We start from the raw sequence: 24,110 nt of genomic DNA, 5'->3' as shown, positions 1-24,110 counted from the left end.
GGGCTGGGTGCTTCCTCACACTGTGTCCCTGAGATCTCACAGTCTCTCATCTTACATACTAGAAAGCAGGAGCTCAGGAAAAGAAAGTGACCCGCTCCTGGTCAGCTGGTAGGCAGATGTGGGATCTGAACCCAAGTCCATCGAATTCCGATGCTGGGGCTCTTTCAGCTGTAGGACACATGTGAAAGAATCATGAGTCATTGTCATCAGTGAGGTCATGGAAGTCGACCACCTCATCTTACAGGTTTGGAAACTGAGGCACAAAGTACCAGGCACTGATACTTTAAACCAAAAGAAATAGAGTCAAGAATTCACAGTTCAGATCATTACTTTCTTAATTACATCTTAGGAGTCTTGATGGATGGGTCTATGGGCTGAGCCAAGGTCAGAGGCAGAGAAAACAGAGAGCTGTAATTCCCTTACATGACATGGTAGATACTCTCCATTCAGCATATTTTGTATTATTTTACATTTCATCTTCTCACCTAGACTCTAAGCTCCTGGAAGCATATTTCTCTGAATATCCTAAGGTTCAGCTTTCTCCTTCTATACCACTACTTGACCCCAAGCACCGTACAAAAAGCATTATGAAAACCTGAGAGCCCCAAGATTGTGGGTATTTTACTTCTTCCCATCCTTCCATCAACAAATATTTGGACCTCTGCATTCCATGCTAGACTCAGGGACTTGGATGAAGTCTTCAGAGCTCTCTTGGTCTCTCTGGCTCTTGGATGGGCTCTTTCTACTAGCCAAGATGATCACGTGATGCCCACAATTCCCTTTCGCTCCAATAAAAAGAAGCCATTTTTTTTCAAGACACAAAATACCTGAAGCAAGCATAGCAAACAGGCAGCTGTGTGTCTCTGATGGGCCTGGCCTGGTTAATACTCATACATCCTGTGACTGAAGGGGTGAGATCATCTCCTCCTGAACCAATGAGATATATCCAGGGACAGCAGGGATCTATGAGCAGAATACTATGAAGGACAAGCAAAAATGTCTGCTAAATTTGTACATGACCATAGGTCAAGTGCCAATCATAGGATGCCAAATAAGACATAGGCTTTCCTTCACTGCCTCCACCCACTTATGCAAATTGCTCCCAGATTGGTGGCAGAGACAGACAAATAAGCAGATGCTGCATTGCAACCTTATATGACAGCTGCCAGGAGGGAGGGAAGCATGTGGGCTTGCAAAATGTATTGCTGAGTTCAGGAAGGCCTGCTAGGAGAGGTAAGCCAGGAATCCTGAAAGAGGACTATTTATCAACTATTTGAAGAAGGGAACAGAGGTCCTTCGTAGCAAATAGGAGGACCCATGAAATATTCTTGTCCCAGTCTTGCATTTGATGCTTGGAGCACATGTCCAATATTCCAGCTGCTGATTGTGCCACCTCTGGTAGAGCACTACTGTTGATGCACTTCATCCCTCAGAAGACAGCTTTGCAGACAGGTCTCATTCATTCGACAGTTCTGACTTATGTTGAGCTGAGCCTGCCTGCACAAATCTTGGTTGATTGATTGACAACAATGTGTTTGGTTCAAAATTTGATTTAGTACCGATACCGGAGCCTCTTGCAGCCCAACAAGTTTGGGGGAACCATATGCAGTGGTGATGTCTGGGATCAAGCCAGCTGTTACAATCCCACACCTTGTCTAAGACAAGCACAGTGTGGACAGGATTTCCAGTGCACGGAGACAGGTGAGTAGCACTGGGGTGGGGGATAACAGCTGTGCCTGTCATATAAAATATGCAAAACGCTTACCCAGGGAACTTGTTAAAATACAGGCTCCTCGCCCCTTCCCTAAAGGTTGTCATTTTGCTGATTTGGAATGGGGCCCAGGAATCTGCATTTTAGTCAAGCCAGCAGCCCAAGTAATTTTGATTCAAGTTTGTAGGAACACTATTTGATTTCTTCAGAAAAGGTTCAATTCATTCATTCATCCACTCATTGAACAAGAATTTACAGGGTACATACTTTGTGCCATATTTTGTGAAATACCTGCTATTAATATAGACATGAGAAAAATAATGTACTTGAGTTTGAGGTGCTCCTATTCTGTTGGGGAGGGAGATCTCCAAGGAATCAATTGCCACTGTACTGGATATATGCACACAGTCATCTGGGACTCCCTAGCAGACAGTGTCCAAATCTGCTTTGGGGAATCAGGGAAGTCTTCAAAATGGTTTTGAGCTGAGACTTGGAAAATGAAATATAAGCTTTTAGGAGAAAGAAAATGCAAAGACACAGGGATTTAGGAAAACTTTATTGTTTTAGAACATTTGCATGTCAGAGCTTTGGAAAGTGAGACAGGTGAGGGCCACTGAGGCCAGACTGTACTGTTTGGAAGGAGAGGAATGGATGGCCACTGCAGATACAGAGCAAGGGGATGATACGGCCAGACTGGCATTTTAGAGAGATTCCCCAGGGGGTTGCAATGCGAAGGCTTAGTTGGAGAGGGAGGCACAGGCAGGCCAGAGCTGGGGGGCTGCAGGTGGGAGCTAGCAATGGGGGGAGGAGTGCAGAGGGGTACAGACAGAGGATGGAGCAGATGGGAGGGCTACTTCAGAGGTGGAAATGGCTCGGTGAATTCGAATGTGGGTCATAGGGAGGGGCTCTCAGAAGCATCTTCCCTCTCAGGAGCATCTTCCCTCTCTCAGGTCGCTGCCTGAAACGCCACCTCGTGTGTAATGGAGACAGGGACTGCCTTGATGGCTCTGACGAGGACAACTGTGAAGATGTCAGGGCCACAGAAAATGACTGCAGCCAGTATGATCCGATTCCAGGCTCAGAGAGGGCAGCCCTGGGGTGAGTGCCTGCCACCTGGCTGTTCAGGAGCAGGGAATGATTTCTCTCCCGTTAGTTTGGGGGTTCCTCTGAAGTACAGCCTGTGAGTGGTTCTCACTGTTCTCTGAGGTGGCCTGACTCTGTACGTGACTATGTTGTTCCTTTGATTCTCCCAGAGGACCCTCCTTTCCTTCCACTCTCCCACTCTGCTCTCCCTCACCCCCCAACACCAATTCCACTTCCAAGGCCCACTCAGGAAGTGACATCTTATGAAGCCTTCCCTAATGCAAGTGTCCTTTCCAAGAGCCCTGTTCACAACCTGCTTTGCACTGCAGTCGCTTGTATAAACAGTTAATAGTGTGATATGACGCAAAGAAAACGGGTGAGACACAGAGGGGCTTGGACCCTCCACTTTGACATTGCTGGCTTCAACTCCCAGGTGACAGGGACTTTATCTGTCGAGATTAAATCAGCCTTGATTCTAATTTCTCTCCATGCACCTTATGTTCAGGCTCAGTTTCTTTTTTTTTTTTTAATTATTTTATTGTTGGTTGTTCATAACATTACATAGTTCTTAACATACCATATTTCACCGATTGATTCAAGTGGGTTATGAACTCCCATTTTTACCCCGTATACAGATTGCTGTGTCACATCAGTTACATTTCCATTGATTTACAAATTGCCTTTCTAGTGACTGATGTATTCTGCTGTCTATCCCATTCTCCACTGTCCCCTCACCCCTCCCCTCCCCTCCCCTCCCCTACTCTCTCTCCATCCCCTCTACTATAAATCGTTTCTTCCACTTATATAATTTTCCTCCTACTCCTCCTTTCCTCTTATATGTAATTGTGTATAACCCTGAGGCTCACCTTCCAGTTCCATGCAATTTCCCTTAACTCTCACTTTCCCTCCCGCCTATCATCCCTGTTTAATGTTAATCTTCCTCAAGCTCTTCGTCTCTACCCTGTCCTTCGTTACTCCCCTTATATCAAAGAAGACATTTGACATTTGTTTTTTAAGGATTGGCTAGCTTCACTTAGCATAATCTGCTCTAATGCCATCCATTTCCCTCCAAATTCTATGATTTTGTCATTTCTTATTGCAGAGTAATACTCCATTGTGTATAAATGCCACATTTTTTTAATCCATTCATCTATTGAAGGGCTTCTAGGTTGGTTCCACAGTCTTGCTATCGTGAATTGTGCTGCTATGAACATCGATATAGCAGTGTCCCTGTAGCATGCTCTTGTTAGGTCTTTAGGGAATAGACCGAGGAGGGGAATAGCTGGGTCAAATGGTGGTTCCATTCCCAACTTTCCAAGAAATCTCCATACTGCTTTCCAAATTGGCTGCACCATTTTGCAGTCCCACCAACAATGAACAAGTGTACCCATTTCCCCACATCCTCGCCAGCACTTGTTGTTGTTGGATTTTTTAATGGCTGCCAATCTTACTGGAGTGAGATGGTATCTTAGGGTGGTTTTGATTTGCATTTCTCTGACTGCTAGCGATGTTGAGCATTTTTTCATGTACTTGTTGATTGATTGTATGTCCTCCTCTGAGAAGTGTCTGTTCAGGTCCTTGGCCCATTTGTTGATTGGGTTATTTGTTATCTTATTATCTAATTTTTTGAGTTCTTTGTATACTCTGGATATTAGGGCTCTATCTGAAGTGTGTGGGGTAAAGATTTGTTCCCAGGATGTAGGCTCCCTGTTTATCTCTCTTATTGTTTCTTTTGTTGAGAGAAAACTTCTTAGTTTGAGTAAGTCCCATTTGTTGATTCTGGTTGTTAACTCTTGCGCTATGGGTGTCCTATTGAGGAATTTGGGGCCTGACCCCACAGTATGTAGATCATAGCCGACTTTTTCTTCTATCAGACGCCGTGTCTCTGATTTAATATCGAGCTCCTTGATCCATTTTGAGTTAACTTTTGTGCATGGCGAGAGAAAGGGATTCAGTTTCATTTTGATGCAAATGGATTTCCAGTTTTCCCAGCACCATTTGTTGAAGATGCTATCCTTCCTCCATTGCATGCTTTTAGCCCCTTTATCAAATATAAGATAGTTGTAGTTTTGTGGATTGGTTACTGTGTCCTCTATTGTGTACCATTGGTCCACCCGCCTGTTTTGGTACCAGTACCATGCTGTTTTTGTTACTATTGCTCTGTAGTATAGTTTGAAGTCTGGTATCGCTATACCGCCTGATTCACACTTCCTGCTTAGCATTGTTTTTGCTATTCTGGGTCTTTTATTATTCCATATGAATTTCCTGATTGTTTTATCTATTTCTACAAGAAATGCTGTTGGGATTTTGATTGGGATAGCATTGAACTTATAGAGAACTTTTGGTAATATCGCCATTTTGATGATGTTAGTTCTGCCTATCCATGAGCAGGGTATATTTTTCCATCTTCTGAGGTCTTCTTCTATGTCTCTTTTTAGGGTTCTGTAGTTTTCATTGTATAGGTCTTTCACCTCTTTTGTTAGATTGATTCCCAGGTATTTTATTTTTTGGGGGGATATTGTGAATGGAGTAGTTGTCCTCATTTCTGTTTCAGAGGATTTGTCGCTGATATACAGGAATGCATTTGATTTATGCGTGTTGATTTTATATCCCGCCACTTTGCTAAATTCATTTATTAACTCTAATAGTTTCTTTGTAGACCCTTTTGGGTCTGTTAGGTATAGAATCATATCGTCTGCAAATAGTGATAATTTAAGTTCTTCTTTTCCTATTTTTATGCCTTTAATTTCTTTCGTCTGTCTAATTGCTCTGGCCAGTGTTTCGAGGACTATGTTGAACAGAAGTGGTGAGAGAGGGCATCCCTGTCTTGTACCAGATCTTAGAGGGAATGCCTTCAATTTTTCTCCATTTAGGATGATGCTGGCCTGTGGCTTATCATAGATTGCTTTAACAATGTTGAGGAATGATCCTGTTATCCCTAATTTTTCTAGAGTTTTGAACATAAAGGGATGCTGTACTTTGTCGAATGCCTTTTCTGCATCTATCAAGATGATCATATGGTTCTTATTTTTAAGTCTATTGATGTGGTGAATAACATTTATTGATTTCCGTATATTGAACCAGCCTTGCATCCCAGGGATGAATCCTACTTGATCATGGTGTATAATTTTTTTGATATGTTTTTGAATCCGATTCGCCAGAATTTTATTGAGGATTTTTGCATCTAGGTTCATTAGAGATATTGGTCTGTAGTTTTCTTTCTTTGAAGTGTCTTTGTCTGGTTTAGGAATCAGGGTGATGTTGGCCTCGTAGAATGTATTTGGAAGTTCTCCCTCTTTTTCTATTTCCTGAAATAACTTGAAAAGTATTGGTGTTAGTTCCTCTTTAAAGGTTTTGTAAAATTCTGCTGTATACCCATCCGGTCCTGGGCTTTTCTTAGTTGGTAGTCTTTTGATGGTTTCTTCTATTTCCTCTATTGTTATTGGTCTGTTTAGGTTGTCTATATCTTCCTGACTCAATCTGGGCAGATCATATGACTTAAGAAATTTATCGATGCCTTCACTATCTTCTATTTTATTGGAGTATAAGGATTCAAAGTAATTTCTGATTATCTTCTGTATTTCTGAAGTGTCTGTTGTGATATTGCCTTTTTCATCCCGTATGCTAGTAATTTGGGTTCTCTCTCTTCTTCTCTTCGTTAGCATGGCTAAGGGTCTGTCAATTTTATTTATTTTTTCAAAGAACCAACTTTTGGTTTTGTCAATTTTTTCAATTGTTTCTTTTGTTTCAATTTCATTAATTTCAGCTCTGATTTTAATTATTTCTTGCCTTCTACTTCTTTTGCTGTTATTTTGCTCTTCTTTTTCTAGGATTTTGAGATGAAGTATGAGATCATTTATTTGTTGGTTTTTTCTTTTTTTAAGGAATGAACTCCAAGCAATGAATTTTCCTCTTAAAACTGCTTTCAATGTGTCCCATAGATTCCGATATGTTGTGTCAGTGTTTTCATTTATCTCTAAGAATTTTTTAATTTCCTCCTTGATGTCTTCTATGACCCATTGGTCATTCAGTAACCTATTGTTCATTCTCCACGTGGTGCATGATTTTTCCTTCCTTCTTTTATCGTTGATTTTCAGTTTCATTCCATTATGATCAGATAGGATGCATGGTATTATTTCTACTCCTTTATATTGTCTAAGAGTTGCCCTGTGACATAATATATGATCTATTTTTGTGAAGAATCCATGTGCTGCTGAGAAAAATGTGTAACTACTTGATGTTGGGTGGTATATTCTATATATGTCAATTAAGTCTAGGTTGTTAATTGTGTTGTTGAGTTCTATAGTTTCCTTATTTAACTTTTGTTTGGAAGATCTGTCCAGTGGTGAGAGAGGTGTGTTGAAGTCTCCCATGATTATTGTATGGTGGTCTATTAGACTCTTGTACTTGAGAAGAGTTTGCTTGATGAACGTAGGTGCACCATTGTTTGGGGCATATATATTTATGATTGTTATGTCTTGTTGGTGTATGGTTCCCTTGAGCAGTATGCAATGTCCCTCTTTATCCTTTTTGATTAATTTTGGCTTGAAATCTATTTTGTTTGATATGAGTATGGACACTCCTGCTTGTTTCCGCAGTCCATATGAGTGGAATGATTTTTCCCAGCCTTTCACCTTCAGTCTATGTATATCTTTTCCTATCAAATGCGTCTCCTGTAGGCAACATATTGTTGGATCTTGTTTTGTGATTCATTCGACTAGCCTGTGTCTCTTAATTGGTGAGTTTAAGCCATTAACATTAGGGTTATTATTGAGATTAGGTTTGTTCCTCCAGTCATATTTGTTTATTTATGTTACTAAACCTGATTAGTTTTCCTCTTTGGTTACTTTCCCCCCTTTACTGTCCTATCTCCCACTGATGGTTTTCAATGTTATTTTCAGTTTCCTCTTCCTGTAATGTTTTGCCAAGGATTTTTTGAAGAGATGGTTTTCTAGCTGCGAATTCTTTTAACTTTTGTTTATCGTGAAAGGTTTTAATTTCATCTTCCATCCTGAAGCTTAATTTCGCCGGATACACGATTCTTGGTTGGAGCCCATTTTCTTTCAGTGTTTGAAATATGTTATTCCAGGATCTTCTAGCTTTCAGAGACTGTGTTGAGAGATCAGCTGTTATTCTGATTGGTTTGCCCCTAAATGTAATCTGCTTTCTTTCTCTTGTAGCTTTTAAAATTCTCTCCTTATTCTGTATGTTGGGCATCTTCATTATAATGTGTCTAGGTGTGGATCTCTTATGATTTTGCACTTTTGGCGTCCTGTAGGCTTCTAGGATATGGGATTCTGTTTCATTCTTCAAGTCTGGGAAGTTTTCTCGTATTATTTCATTGAATAGATTGTTCATTCCTCTGGTTTGGAGCTCTGTGCCCTCCTGTATCCCAATGACTCTTAAGTTTGGCCTTTTAATGTTATCCCATATCTCTTGGATGTTCTGCTCATGGTTTCTTAGCAGTCTTGCTGAACTGTCTATGTTCTTCTCAAGTTGAAATACTTTGTCTTCATTGTCTGATGTTCTATCTTCTAAGTGATCTATTCTGCTGGTAGTATTGTCAATTGAGGTTTTAAGTTGGTTTATTGCTTCCTGCATTTCTAGGATTTCTATTTGTTTGTTCTTTATTACTTCTAGCTCCCTGTGAAATTGATCTTTTACTTCCTGGATTTGTTTCTGTAGTTCCTTGTCAATGTGATCTTTCATTGTCTGGTTTTGCTGTCTCATGTCTTCCTTGAGAGTCCAGATCATCTGAAGCATGTATATCCTGAACTCTTTATCTGACATTCCGTCTGTTGCAGCTATTACCTCTTCTAGGGTTGAGTTGACCTGCATTGCTTGTGGTCCTTTCTTTCCTTGTCTTTTCATGTTGCTTGTGTTTCTTTCTGCTTCGTGAAACTGTTGTGTTTTTGAAATTTTTCCCCCTGTTTATTTTTGTTGCTCTTGTATATTTAGGATATCTCTCTTGTAGGGCGGGTAGTGGCTGTGATCCTCCTCTAATCAGGGTGATCTATATACTACGCTGGTTGGTCGTAGGTCTGCCCGCCCCGCGGGCACGGGTGGCTGCTCTACTCTGCCCCCACTCCAATTGCGGTGACGTTCCTGCCACGTCCTCGGATCGTTGGTCCTGATCCGGACGTGGGCAGCAGCTCTTCTCCACCCCTACTCCAATTGATGTGACGTGTCTACCACGCTGGTCGGCCTCCAAGCCTGTTCCGCCGGTGGGTCTCAGATCTGCCCACCCTGCGGGCCTGGGCTGCAGTTCTGCTCAACCCCCACTCCCAGTGGGGGTACCTAACTGCCTCTCCAACGGGTCTCTGGGCTCCTTCCGGATGCTGGCGGCGGCTCTGTTCAACCCCCACTCCAACCAGTGTGACGTGACTGCCTCGATGCTACTCGTCCACTACACTGGCCGGCTGCCGAGCCTGTCCTGCCAGTGGGACGCAGGACTGCCTACCTTGCAGGGTCAGACGGCAGCTCTTCACGGCCTCTACTCCAAGTGGGTTGACTTGGCTACCCTGCCGTCGGGTCGCTGGTCCTGTTCCAGGCGTGGGCGGCTACTCTCCTCGGCCACAGCTGCAGTTGGGGTGTCGCGATACCACACCGGCGGGACCCTTAGCCTGCTCTGGGCACAGGAGGCAGCTCCACTCTGCCCTCAAGGCCCCCGCAGTACCCAGCAGGACCCGGACCAAGAAGCAGTCCCTGTAGGATCCCCAACCCTGAGCCAGAGCCGCTTCGGGAGCCAGGAGCCGGTCTCTCCGATCCCCGCCACTTTCTGCTAGGAGCAGGCTCCTCAGGGCAACCGCCGCGGGTTCCCCAAACCCAGGCCAGAGCCGCCCCGGCAGCCCAAGCCTGGCCGCACCAGACTCTCCCTGCTAGGAGCCCAAGCCTGGCCGCACCAAACTCTCCCTGCTCGGTGTACGCTCCCCTTGGAGCAGAGTCCAGGCTCAGTTTCTTGAACATATCATACTCCCTTTGAACCTTAATTTGGTTTCTTTTTTTTCTTTTTTTTTTTCCTGAAATGTCCTTATTCCTATTCTCAACCTGGCTAATTCCTTTCCTGGTATCATGGACTAACTTATGCTCCACCTCCGCAATCCTATGTGGAAACTACAGCCTCCCAAGGGACTATATTTGGAGCAGGGGTTTTAGGGAGGTGGTTAAGGTTATATGAGGCCATCAGATGGGTTTCTGACCCAAGAAGACTGGTGTGCATATGCAAAACCAGAGCCAAGAAGTGTGTGAAGACAGAGAAAGCAGTTGTCCCTAAGCTAGGAAGTGGCCTTCACCAGAAGGCAAACAGGACACCTTGGTTCTGTACTTCCAGTCTCCAGAATTATGGGAAACTAAATTTCTGATTTTTAAGCCACCCATCTGTGCTACTTTGTTAAGACAGACCAGTGGTACCAGCAAGCTTCACAGTGTGCCTGCTTGCCTAGGGTGGCTAAGTCTCCTCCGATTGCTCCAAAGCCTCCTGTATATCCTGCTGTCCCACCACATACCCAGAAGGGCTAGGGAGGTCTGTTGGGGTGTCTGTCTGCCAAGGCTGAGTGCTCTTTGTCATCTCTGGTAACATTTTGTATTGTCAGCTCCATGCCACTCTGTCTTTGCCCTGGGTCTTGTCCACTAACTTGAATCTAAGCTCTGAGGGCAGAGGCTGCATGTGACTCATCTTTCACCTCCCCAGCCCTGTGTCAGAGCCTGTCTTCTAGAAGACCCTCACTGAGTACTGGCTGCACTGAAACATGTCACTATGACCAGCCAGTTCCTTAGAGATAAGGAAATGGGAGGAGATGTAGTGATCGTCACAAGTGACCCAGCCATGTTGCAGTCCGTCTAAGGAGCGGTTTGAGTTCTGTGACAGGCAGCTGTCGCTTATCAGGGATTCCTTGCTATAAGATATCAACTCACCTACTAGATGGTACTGAAGCCTGCAAGGGCTTATAACACATAAATATGAAAAGATGAGCAAATTCTGTCTTCTTTCAGTTCAGTTATATTAGTTTCCTAGGGTGCCATACAGAATACCTCAGGCTGGGTGGCTTAAACCACAGAAATGGATTTTCTTATAGTTCTGGAGGCCAGAAGCCTGAGATCAAGATGTCAGTAGGGTTGATTTCTCCCAAGGCCTCTCTCCTGGGCTCATTGATGGCCACCCCTCCCTTGTCTTCACCCAGTCTTATGGTCTGGGTCCTGATTTCATCTTCTTAAAAGGACACCACCTACACTGACTTCATTTTAATTTAATTATTTCTTTAAAGGCTCTGAATGGAGTCGAACATAAAATATCAAGGCACTGTACTGAAAAATTTCCTCCAGTCCTTTTTTTGGTAGTGGAGATTGAATCCAGGCTTGGTCTACCAGTGAGCTACATCTCCAGTTTTTCTCTTAGTCTCACTAAGTTGCTTAGGGTCTCGCTAAATTGCTGAGGCTGGTCTTGAACTTGCAATTCTTTTGCATCAGCCTCTTGAGTAGCTGGAATTATAGGCACGTGCCACCACGCCTGCCTCATTCCCTCCTTATTGGCAAAAACATGACTGACTATGACTCTTTTCTCCTGTGATAACAGGTAGGAACATTTCAAACACCTTTCCTAAATTCTTCTGTGCATCTCAAGATCTCAGCGACTTTCTTGGAATTTAAGCATTTCCTAGTTTCAGATTTTTAATTTACTGTTAAATAAGCTTGAAGTAAAAACCTAGAGTCTTTATGCACCCTCCCCCTCACACCTGCACCTCACCCAATCACCCCCTGTCCCTTCCCAGCCTAGTGCTGAACTCTGTTTAGTTTGGTGCAGGTTCTTCCAGAATAGATTTTTTAAAAAATGCAATGGCACCATACACTGTTTGGAAAACATATCTATAGATCTATATGTGTTGTTCATTAAAGATGTAGGTAAACTTTACATAAATGTGATCACACTTTACATATTGTTATAATTTGCTGTGTTTCATCTAATAATACAGTTTGAAGGTCCCTCACCCATTATTTTCTATCTCCCTTTCCTAAGCAACATAGTGCTTTAAAACAGGAGTCATCAAACTATGGCCTGAAGAGAAAAATTCAGTCTACTGTTTTTATAAATAAAGTTTTATTAGAACACAGCTTTCACTCTGCCATGGCAGAGTAAGGCAGCTGCAACACACACCTATGTCCTGCAAAGTCTAACATAATTACTGTCTGGCCCTATATAAATATACTTGCTACCTCTCCTTCTAGAACTACCAATTTTTTTGAATACTTCCTATTGAAAGAGATTCTTTTCCACTTCTCCTCTCATAAACAATACCTCAATGAACATCCTTATACACATGCTTCTGTACATGTGTGATTATTTCTGCAGGGTAGGTTTCTGAAGGGTAGAATTTCTCTGACTATGCCTTTTCATTTTCACTGGGGCTTTTGCAACCAGCTTTTCCAAGTTCCAACCAGGTTTTCCTAATGCTTAGCCATTACAGTATAATCCTAGGGGTCACTGTTGCTGTGAATTTTTGTTTGGCTTGTTCAGAGGCTATATTTATAAGCTACAGGCAGAAATATGTTCAATCAGTAGTGAGATAGAAATTGCAGGGTGGAATAAAGGTAAGGAACTCAGATCTACTGTCAAAAACATCTTAGGGAAAAAAAATCCAGCTGTGACTATAGGCAAGTTTCTTAATTTCTTTGAGCTTCAATTTTTGCATTTGCAAAATTGTCATGAGGTTTAAAGTTAATGTATGCTAAATGTCTAGTTTAGTATGTATTCAATTCATCATAGCCATTATTACATCACTTCCACTAATAGAAGAAAGAGATGGGGAAAGGAAGAGAAAAAGGAAGTTAACATATATTGAATTTCTACCATATGTCAGGTGCTCTGTAATTATTCATTTATTCTTTGAGGTAGGTTTTATTCACAGTTTATTCCTCATTCCCTTCTGCCTTTGTTCCTTATTGAAGACGGCATAAGCGATCATGATGAATGCAGAGGTAATAAATGCCGTCGAAACAGAGAGGAGTTAACTGTGTCCAGAGCTTGCAAAAGGTCATTTAGAGGAGGTGACATTGGGGTTGGATCTTGAAGGCTAAATAGGAGTTTGGGAGATGAAGACAGCAAAAATTTTATTGTCTGTAACATGAGGAGCTTTGATTATCTGGTCTTAGAACTCTTACCCAATTCAAAAAAAAATTTTTTTTGTGTTAACAAAGTCACAATCGCAAGAAGTGGCAGAGCTGGGAATTACACAGGAGACTCCCTGGCTTTCACACTGTGCACCATCGGATATCACTTGCTGCTTCAGAGACAATTACCTAAGGACTAGAGTCTCAGCCTTAGCACTATGCATTACATCCAATATTCCAAACCAATTTTTTTCAGCAGCAGGGCCTGTTTTTGAATAATGCTTATAATAAAAATAGCAATACTTATTCAGCACTTAATATATGCTAAGCACGGCTATGAGTGCCTTGCATGTTTTAACTCATATTTAACTCTGTGAGGATATTACTAATTGCTTTTTACAATGATTAATCTAAGGAACAGAGGGATTAAATGATTTGCCTGTGGTCACACAGCTAGAAGTACTATGTATTCTTAATAACTGTGTGCATTTCTAACTTACAATTTAGGGGTGCCTCCTTTATAAAGGAGCTGGTTCAGATGCTGAACAGAGTTGTCTGGATGCTTTGGTTAAAGGGAACCTGGGAGCCCAGGCCCAGCCCACTCAGCATCCCAGGGATACCTAGCCTTCCTGTATACCCTTAAAGTACTTGGAGGAACCCTAGATCTCCACAGAACACAGTTGAGAACACAGTTAGGTACTCAATTTATAGCTGCAACAGGTTCCAGAGGGTGATATGTTTTATTAGCTTTGCCTTCCAAAATTCTTTTCCCAGAAGTTGTCATTTCAATGCAGGTACAATATCCTGACTCAGAAAGAAGCTCAGAGTGTGTATGACGCCAGGTATTATGGTGGCCAGTGTGAGCTGGTATACAACGGGGAATGGAGAAAGCTGCAGTATGACCCCACCTGTGAGCGTCTCTATTATGGAGAGGATGAGAAGTACTTTCGGAAACCGTACAACTTCCTGAAGTACCACTTTGAAGTAAGTCTGAGCAGAGACCCTCAGGCCACTGTAGGGTAGGGCAGGGATAAAGAGGCTTGTTGGTAGAATTGCCTTGGTCTGGAAGCTTTTGTTTTCTGTAGAGTTTGTTGGTGGCTGAAGATTACCCGGAACACATGCTCAGTATGGAGGGTGCTGAGAGGCAAGGACAGGGCCCAGGAGAGGCCATAAATGTGGCCACCCATCCATCCAGTCTTGGCTCTACTTCAAAGTTGACAAGAGAGATGTAGGCCCTCTTCTCTGGGCTGCCAGTCAGAAGACCTACTTCCAAGTTAATGGCAGAGTTTGAGTATAGGTCCCTAAGACCTTGAGCACTAAACCTATTACTCCTCCCTGGGCCCACTTTCCTCATCTGTAAAGCAGATGGTGGACATAGATGGACAGGGTCCTGAGCCTTATACTTCTGCTTTGCCAAGAGTAACTCACACTAATTATTTTCATGTTTTTTTTTTTTTTGGTATGTGATTTTGTTAAAAAAAGAGCTCTTCTGTTCAAAAGTGCTTGCAACATGTCAATGATCCCTAAGACTATCCAACTCTAAAATACTATGGTCTCTTGGTCTCTCAGAATAGAATGAAACTCATGACCAGCTCTGGAGCCTGCTCATGGTCATTCATTTTCTTACCCCTCATCTTTGGGTGAGATGCCCATTCAACAAAACTTGCTGAGTGCTTACAAGTGTCAAATCCCCTATTTTCACATAAATAACATAGTGGGATAGATATTATCATAGTTCCACTTTAGGTATAAAGAAAAAGATGTGAAGGAATGAAGTGTCCTGCACACAGCTGTGCTGTAGTAGGTGGTAGAGACCAGGTCTGTCTATGGAAACTCTAACAAGGGCTATTCATCATGGAGAAGATGGATATATATACATCATGTGTATGTACTCACATTCATTATATCCATAGAGACAGATGGCAGGACATCAGGGTTTTGAGTAATTATCTAGGCACATCCTCCCCAACCCTAAGTTTCTCAAGAGAAAAGTATTGACAGAGTTCTTACCAGGTTTGTGGGGTCTGTTTTGAAGACGTCTGCTTCCGCAAGCAGGCCTATGGTTGAACTAAGATGGAAGACATAGACAATGCCAATTTCCAATCTGGAGGAAGACCTAGGGTCTATGGATTAGGCAAGATGGACAAGGCCTTGCTGTGGTCACAAAGGATTCTCAAGTCCCAGTGGCTGGAAACTATAATGCCTTGGTGATACTTTCTGTCTATCCTCAGGTGGAGAGGAGACTCTGAGCATGGTAGATACCCAGGCACTCCCACCCATGGAGGCTCCACTTCAACAAATGCTCTCAGTTTTGCAGAACAAACTGTATTCTGAAGGCTTCTATGGCTTAAGCAAGGTGTGAGACCTTGCCTCAGTTCAAGTCAGCAGAGCGGTGCAACCTGATCGTGTGCCTATAACAAAATTGGGGGCAGCACTATAGTTCACCACTACCTACGAATATTATAATCAGCATGGCTTTCTTTGCCACTCTCCTCCAAGGGCCATGCCCAAGATGGCTTTCTGTTTCACCATTGCAGAGCCCTCCTCCAGGAGGGATGAGCCATCCACAAAGAAAGCCATGCTTAAAACACAATAGCATTTTATCAGAACCGTCTTGTGTGTGTGTGTGTGTGTGTGTGTGTGTGCATACACACAGTATCTAAATAAATATTTCACTAAACACTAACATGGTTGTGTTTTCCATATTTTAGTGAGTATCCATGATGCCTGGGTTAGCCTTTTAAGTATGAATTGAAAGATAGCTAAGATTGCTTTGTGTGCAAAAAGCTAATTTTTTTTCTTTCAGGCCCTGGCAGATACTGGGATCTCCTCAGAGTTGTACGATGATGCCAATGACCTTTTTTCTAAAGTGAAAAATGACAGGTCTACGTCAAATGGATTCAGCTTTGGCATCGGCGTGCCGGACACCCCTATAACAGTGGGTGTAGGTTTATCCGACTCAGAAGACTCTTCAGTCTTGAATAAGTTAAGCAAGTATAATGAGAAGGTATTAAAGCATAATGCCTGTGTCTCACAGTATTCCATAATCTACACTGAACACGTATTACCTTAATTGCATTAAAAAGTACAGTAGTAATTGAACCTTAATTTGCTTGTGTAATTGGAAATGTCTGATCAGTGGTAATCATGTTTGTTTTTCTTATTACGCTTTTGCACACAGAATCATCACAAAGGGAATAAAATTGAACGATAGGACTAGAGCTCTTATCACTTCGCCCCCATCCTTTTTCATGGTTACCTGAAGCATGCAGGGAAATGCATAGAATGGTAATGTGATAAAGAGAAACAGCAAGAACTTCTAAATTTGACTTGGAAAAGCAAGCCTCACTTTATCCAAATAGATAAGAGAGCTGGCATGCTCAATACATCTTTCATTTATCCATCAAACATTTGCCACTAAGGACCTATTATCTGGAGGGGTCAAGCTGCTTCCTTTAGGAAAGGACATCCATCTAAGCTGAGATTCAAAGACTAGTACAAATTGTCCAAAGGGAGGTACAAGTTGAAGAAGGACATTTGGATTAGTCAGCTTTCAATGAAATGCCTGAGATATAATTAACTTATAAAAGGAAAGGTTTATTTAGCTCACATTTTGGAGGTCCTGGTCCAAGATGGGGTGGACTCATGGCTTTGAGCCTCTGGTGGGGGTGCTGGATAGTAATGGTGGTTGGCACACAGTGAAGCAAACTGCTCACATCATGAACTAGGAAGTGAAAAGGGAAAGAGGAAGGGGTTAGAGTCTCATGATCCCCTTCAAGGTCACATCTCTCAATGAACTAAGGACTTCTCACTAGATTCCATTTCCTACAGGTCCCATCGCTCCCCAACAGTGACCAATCCTTTAACACATGGATCTTTGGGGACACTTACTAGCCACATCAGAGCCATGTTTTAGGCCTGGGAATCAGCATACGCAAAGGCTCAGAGACAGAGAAAGCCTCACGAGAACTTGCGATTCAAAGTGCTTCATCTGGCTGAAGCACAGGATGAGAAGGAACGTAGGGAGAGATGAGGATGGAGAGAGAATCAGGAGCCAGGGAACTATTTATTGAATTGATTAGAAGTTCACAATAAGCCTCAACAGCACTGATATCAGGACTGTGGATCTAGTTGGGATTCAAAAACTGATCTTGGATGATGAAAATACACTCATAACAATTAACTTACTCAACAAACATAAACTGAGATATGGAGCCTTGCATAAATTAGCTATTGATCCGAAGGGTAAAGGGTACTCTGAGGTCTGGCTATCTAGCGTGTTAGTATGGACTTTCTAAAAGCTAGTAGCCTTTTCAAATGGTCACTGTTGCTCTGAATCAAGGTTTGTAGTACCTGGAAGTGATGTCCATACATGATCTTTTTCCTCGAAAACCAACCCACATCCTTCTGGTGCTATTTCTTATTAATTATATGAGGCTCCTGCTTTTCTTTATTACTTAGTAGAACAAGATTAAATTACACTGTATGCTCCCTGATGGCAGGGGTTGACCTCATTCAGATTATACCCTCTGCATGGAGGGTAATGCATTCAACTATAGGCACAATAGGTATTTGTTGGATACATTAAAGGATATTTCACCACATTGGCAAAACCATTCTAAGCACAATTGTCAATGGATACATGGAATTTTCATATGAGACCCCACAGTGTAGTGTTTTGCTTAGAACTGGGGGAGGTATAGATGTGACAATGGACTGAAGTCAAGATGGAGGGGGGCGGCACAGTGGAGAGGCCGTGTAGGGACTAACCCAGGTGGGAGCTGATGAGAACTTGACCTGGGCAGGGGCAGAGGGATAAGAGATGAGGACTTGGAAGAAAAAGTCTGGCACACCCTGCTGTCCAATACATGCTTGTAAAATCTAATAGTAATTATATGTATTTATGTTCACATATTTTCCTTGATTACTAAATACTAGCCTTTTGCATTATCTCATGGTAAATGCTCTCTGTTCGTTTGCCTCTTGAATGGTGGCTGCTGGCAGAAATACAGCTTCATGAGAATCTTCACGAAGGTGCAGACTGCCCATTTTAAGATGAGGAGACAGAATATCATGCTGGATGAAGGAATGCTGCAGTCGTTAATGGAGCTTCCAGAGCAGTACAATTATGGCATGTACGCCAAGTTCATCAACGACTATGGCACCCACTACATCACGTCTGGATCCATGGGTGGCACTTATGAATATATCCTGGTGCTCAACAAAGAAAAAATGGAATTGCTTGGTAAGTAAAGCAGAAACCGCATACACACCATGGCCAATGCTTATGCCTGGATGATCTCATTTAGTGTTCTTGATAAATCTATCAGGTAACATAAGTCTTGTTATTTCCAGGGAAGTGAGATCCAGAAAGGTAGAATGACTAAACAGGATTTGAACTCATTCATCTAGACCTCCTAAATAATGTACTTCCCTTTACCTCCAAGTTACCTCTTTAAAAAAAATTGGAGATTTTTAAATTTACAGTGTGAAAACTCCCTTTATATATGGATTTGTAAAACCAGTCACTCAGATCCCCTGTGGATCTCTACAGACCTCCAGCTCTTTCTCATCCATCTGTCTTCTCTGTCTTCAGTGGTAGACTGGACTCTCATCTCTTACTTACAGCATCAGTTCCTGAGTGGTCCCTTGGGGCAGGCTCCTTGGTTCATTTTCAACAATCCTGCCAGACAGATCTTTCTACTCATAGATTTATGGTACTACTTCCTTGCCTAATATCCTGAATGGCAAGAATAATGTCTGAGCACCTAGTGTGACATCAACAACCTTCACCATCTCACTCAACCTACTAGAACATTGCTCCTCCAGTGTGGGTCTCCAGCTAGGCACATAGCATCACCTGGGAATTTGCTCGTTAGGTGGTTTCTCAGCCCCCATTCCAAACCTAACTAAATCAAACCAGAAACTCTTGAAGTGAGCTCAGGAATTTATTTTCACTAGCCTTCCAGATGATTCTGATGCTCATTACAGTTTGAGAACCACTAACCAACTCAATGAATGAATGAAGGTTAAGAGATGTATCAGAATTGCAAAGCCAAGTTCAAACTGCCATAGTTTCAAGACATTTCCTTGACTGTACCAGCCCAGGCTAGTCACTCCTTTAAAAAAAAAAAAACCAAAAAACACATTCATATAAATTTCATACAGTTTATACTTTAAAAAACATTGTCCAAATGTGATTTTTTTTCCCTCCTCATCTAAATAGCAAGATCTGTGAAAGTAAGCCTTATGTCTGGTGCTTTTCTCTCTCCCTAGTGCTCAATTCAGGGCTTCAAATACAGTAAGTGTGCAAAACAAGACAGGAATTCCTGGCTGGGTTATTCATTAATTCATCCATCTACCTATCTCTCTTTCAAAAAGCAATTCAATTCGTATGCACAAGGCTCTGGGTTCAATCCCCAGCACTGTCGCGTCTACCCGCCGGCAGGAAAGACGACAACAGCAGGATTCTTCTTTAACACACTTTATTGGAAGCTTCCATGAGGTATAGATGAGAGAAAAAGGGCCCCGGGCCCGAAAAAACCACCCCTTATATACTTCAGCTGCAGCCCTGCTCGTACACCATTGGACAAAGAGTGCATAGCAACACAGCAGCAGCCAATAGAATGATAGACCCAGCACTTGCACATAATGCAAGAGACACCCAGCTCCAGCGTGTGCAAAGCAACAAGCACTTCTTGAAAACAGTTTGTTCCAGGAGCTGGACAATTGATACATTGTATTCTAGGGAGTGGCTGAAAACAAAGAACTGGGTCTCAGCCCAAGAATTAGGCTCACGCCCACACAAGGCAGCACAGCAAAATGGCTCTCTACAGTTCCCCCCTTTTGTTTTCTAAAAACAATACAGGCAAGAGTAGAGGTGAATTGCCATTACTCATACTAAGCCTTCAACCAGGAACCTTATCAGACCCAAGCAGGTCAGGACGTTCCCGCATGACCGGTATTGGCTGAATATGAAAACAGACACCACAGATCTTACAAGGCCTTGTGAGCTGGCCTCCTTGACGTGCATAAACTTCAGGGCTGGATCCAAGCCCTGGGGGCCGGGGGGAATCCACTGCCAGCAGTGTTTTCCTTTTGTTTGTTGCACGTCAAAGGGAATCAAGTAGCCCCTGTCTTAGGTCGTTCACTGCCCTTACATTGCTTACCCGTCCTTGGGGAGGCCCCATTCCCCTGTCTTAGGTTGCAGTGCAAGCGTGAAAGTTGCCCGTCTCTGGGTACTACAAGATCAGCTCGTTGTTGCCAAGGCGTTTAATGGTATCTACTCAGCCAGTCATTATTAGGTCTCTGAGGCTGAACTGTGGCTATAAAAATACAACGACAAACAAGTTGGCAACACCCTAAAAGAAAGGCACGGGTCCTAAAGCGATAGAAAAGCACTAGTGTGGAAACCCATCTGCGTGCAATGGCAGTAAAGCCGGCAGAGTGCAAGGGCTTTCCAACACTAAGAGAATAGCAAGAAGAGACATGTCGTTCCCAGTGCAATGTCCGTAAACTTGGGGTGCAACGACCATGTCAAAGATTCACTGTTCAATTTGCGCAAGCCAAACTTGAGGTGAGTTGCCATTTTCTAAAGCTGCAAGAGCTTGTGTGAGCATAGCCTTATCATGAGCACTGCGGGCCTTAAGGCGACAGAGAAACCACAAGCAGAGAACCATACCGAAGCAACACATTGCACCAAAAATGCCTACCCCCACCCACTCTTTAAAAAAGGAAAAAGCTGAAGATATCCAATCGGTGAATTGACCCAAAGTTATGGGATCGACGTGGGTACTATTCAAGACAGCTATCTGGGTTAGTTGAGACTGGATCAGGTCTTCCGCTGCCATGGACCAATTTCCAGCCAAGTATTCGCCGATGATACGGGAGGCATTCCTGGAATCATTAAATCATGAACCGGCATCGGCATTGGCCAAGCCCGTGCCACTGCCCACCACTGCATTGGTGTCGTCTGCGTCATCGGCATCAGCACCAGAGCCAGGGCACTCAGCAGAATGAAGATCCTCATCGCGGGATTGCCGTGGTAATTCTTGTTGCTGAGTAGCTGGCGCCAAGACTCTTCTCGTCAGGCGTTCCGGGACCCACAACGGTTCCGTGCGATCCTGGGGAAAAACACATACGGATCCTCGTGCCCATGTCAGCACGGGGTCAGGGCCGTTCCATTGGCCCGTAAGAACATCTTTCCACTTAACATAGCCAATCACAGAGGGCTGAGGGGACACATGCCTATCGGCCGCAGAGCGACCATGAATATCCAAATTCAAAAAATTAATGGTAAAGAGAGCTAAGGACAGGCGTTCTTTAGGAGTATGTTCAGCTCCTATTCCCCCCTTTTGTTTTTGTAAAGTTTCTTTTAAGGTGCGATGAGCACGTTCAACAATGCCTTGTCCTTGAGGATTGTAAGGCAAACCATGAGTAAGTTGTACTCCCATAGCAGAACAAAAGGATGTAAATTGTCTGCCAGTATAAGCAGGTCCATTATCAGTCTTAAGGGACGTGGGCGCACCCCACGCCGCCCAGGCTTCCAGGCAATGGGTAATGACATTACGTGCCTTTTCTCCTGATAAAGCAGAAGCATGAATAATTCCAGAGCACGTATCAACAGAAACATGGACATACTTGAGGTTACCAAAGTCAGGTATGTGTGTCACATCCATTTGCCATACAACCAATGGCTTCAATCCCCGTGGGTTTACTCCATAAGTAGGGGGATGAAGAAATGTGACACAATGGGGACAGTGTAATACTATCTGCCGAGCATCCGCTCTTGAAATGGAAAAACGCCTGCGCAGTGTTAAGGCGTTAACATGGAAATTTTGGTGAAACAATTTAGCCTCCTCTAAGGAGGAAGCCAAACAGATCAACTGACCTCTAGTGGCTAAGTCTGCACAGGCATTACCCTGCGATAACGGGCCAGGAAGAGAGGTATGGGCCCGGATATGTACTGGATAAAAAGGAGCAGTGCGGCTACAGATAAGCTGTTGAAGCTGATTAAAATAAGCAGATACATTACGTGCATCATTAATAGCTCCCACAACCTCCAAGATTTTTAGTGCTTGCACCACATAGATGGCGTCCGAAATGAGATTAAAGGGAAAAGGACACTGTTTAAAGACTTCAATAACAATTTGCAGTTCTACCCATTGTGGATTTCCAGGAGCAAATTGATGCTGAACAGGGGGAGAATCATTAATTACATAAGCTCCCATTCCAGACTTGGAACCATCAGTAAAAATGTTAACAGCCCCCGGAATTGGAGTGGATGAAGTTACCTTAGGGAAAATGATAGGATGTTCTTTAACAAAATGGAGCAACGGGTGAGAAGGGTAATGATTATCAATATTCCCTTGAAACGAGCAACATAGAATAGCCCAGTTATCTAGAGTAACACACAAATAAGGCCAGTGGAAGGGCCACTGTAAGGAGGTCCAGTAGAATTGACATTTTTGGGACACTCACGTCTGACGTGACCGGGTTGACCACACTGGAAGCATGTCCTGGCGGCAGGACCGCCCCCTTTTGCAACCCGGAGGACAGCAGCTGCAAGACCTGCATTAGTTAAAGGTCCTCCAATCTCTCTACACACTTTCATCCATGCTTCTATGCCTTTGTTCTTATAAGGAGCGATTGCTGCTTTACATTCCTTGGTGCATTGCTCAAAGACCAATTGCTTGACAAGGGGCATGGCTCTATCAGGATCCCCAAAAATCTTTCCAGCAGCATCCACCATCCTTGCTACAAAATCTGAAAAGGGTTCTGTAGGGCCTTGTAAAATCTTGGTCAAATTACCAGATACCTCTCCTCTATTTGGAAGTGACTTCCATGCCCGAATGCAAATGTTATTAATTTGATTATATACCTCAGGAGGGAATCCTGTCTGTTGATTAGCAAATCTACCTTGGCCCAAAAGCATTTCCTTATCCCAATGCGGATGTCCTGCTGCATGGTTTTGGGCGGCTTGTTCTATAGCGCCCTCTAGCACAAATGCTCTCCAGTCCAAATATTTACCGGGGGAAACACAAGCCCGAACAAGGCTAGCCCAATCAGAGGGAGTCATACAGTATCTAGACAGACTCTCCACCTGAGTTAGTGTGAAGGCGGCATCCACTCCATAAGTGCGCACAGACTCTGCCAGGGTCTTCACAATTTTGAAATCTAAAGGCTCCGAAAATCTTCCCCTATTATCATCCTGAAAAACTGGATAAGCAAGACCCATCTCAGCATTAACAGCCTTCCATGTTTGAGCATGGAAAGCTCTCCCCGAAACACTTCCACCATACGGCGGTGGATCCGGTGGATCACATTTCTTGAGCCCCGATCTATCTTTGTTCCCTTCTCCGACAGCTAAACTCCCTAGCTGGCGAGACAGCCTTCCAAGCTCCTCCTCCTCATCCTCCTCGTCCTCTGACCCACTTTCGCATGGAGGCGTGCGCAGCGCACTGAGATCTGGATACAATCGTTTCCTCCCCTGTGTCTCGCTCCGCACACTTCCATCCTCCCGAGATACCTCACCTTTTGCCGGAGGCAATCGTCTCCTCCCCTGTTTCACGCTCCGCACGCTCCCATCCTCCTGAGATGCCTCACTTCCTGCCGTCTCTGATTTCTCCTCATGTAACTGTTCTAGAACTTCCTGTCCTAGAGCAAGTGCGTCATGACACCTGCCATCTGTGAGGCAACTACGGACTATCTTCCAAAGGGGTATCACTCCGCCCTCTAATATGCCCTGCTCAGAAGCAAAGTCGAGATCTTTGCCTAACTTATCCCAACTAGGTATAGTAAGACTGCCCGAATATGCAAACCACGGTGCAGCAACATCTACCTTCTGTAAAAATCTCTGTAAAGTGCTATGCTTCACTTTCAGGCCCTTGGAGCGTAACAGACCATCTAGGGCCGAGAAAAGCGGACTTGAAGGTGCGGCACCCCTGACACAACAACAAGAAAAACACAGAAAACAAAAGACACAGACGACAAAAAGAACACAGAAAACAAAAGTAAAAGCACACATTGCAGCTGCAATAAAATATGAGGCCTACGGGGTCCCGCTCTCGGGGACGAGGGGTCCGCTCACGGACGAGGGGTCCACTCAGGGACGAGGGGTCCACTCACGGGACGAGGGGTCCACTCAGGGACGAGGGGTCCACTCACGGACGATCGGTGCACCACTCCTGTCGACTGAAAGTTCTGATTTTCC

At 43.6% G+C, this 24,110-nt stretch overlaps 1 protein-coding gene across 1 annotated transcript in view; it reads left to right on the top strand.

Annotated features, from left to right (window-relative positions):
• The window catches only part of C8A (complement C8 alpha chain), a gene marked incomplete at both ends in the record, with an annotated part of 77,195 nt that overhangs the window by 25,804 nt on the left and 27,281 nt on the right, over positions 1 to 24,110 (top strand). Inside the window, 5 exons of the mRNA XM_081308791.1 lie at positions 1,557 to 1,701; positions 2,662 to 2,809; positions 13,693 to 13,882; positions 15,705 to 15,905; positions 17,903 to 18,143. Coding sequence (XP_081164917.1) covers positions 1,557 to 1,701; positions 2,662 to 2,809; positions 13,693 to 13,882; positions 15,705 to 15,905; positions 17,903 to 18,143 — 925 coding nt within the window. The remainder of the gene's footprint in view (positions 1 to 1,556; positions 1,702 to 2,661; positions 2,810 to 13,692; positions 13,883 to 15,704; positions 15,906 to 17,902; positions 18,144 to 24,110) is intronic.

The sequence above is a fragment of the Spermophilus citellus genome (genome assembly GCF_964194105.1).
Source record: "Spermophilus citellus genome assembly, chromosome: 9".
Classification (NCBI taxonomy): domain Eukaryota; kingdom Metazoa; phylum Chordata; class Mammalia; order Rodentia; family Sciuridae; genus Spermophilus; species Spermophilus citellus.
The sequence above is the reverse complement of the archived record's forward strand: the minus strand, read 5'-3'. Positions and strand labels throughout refer to the sequence as shown.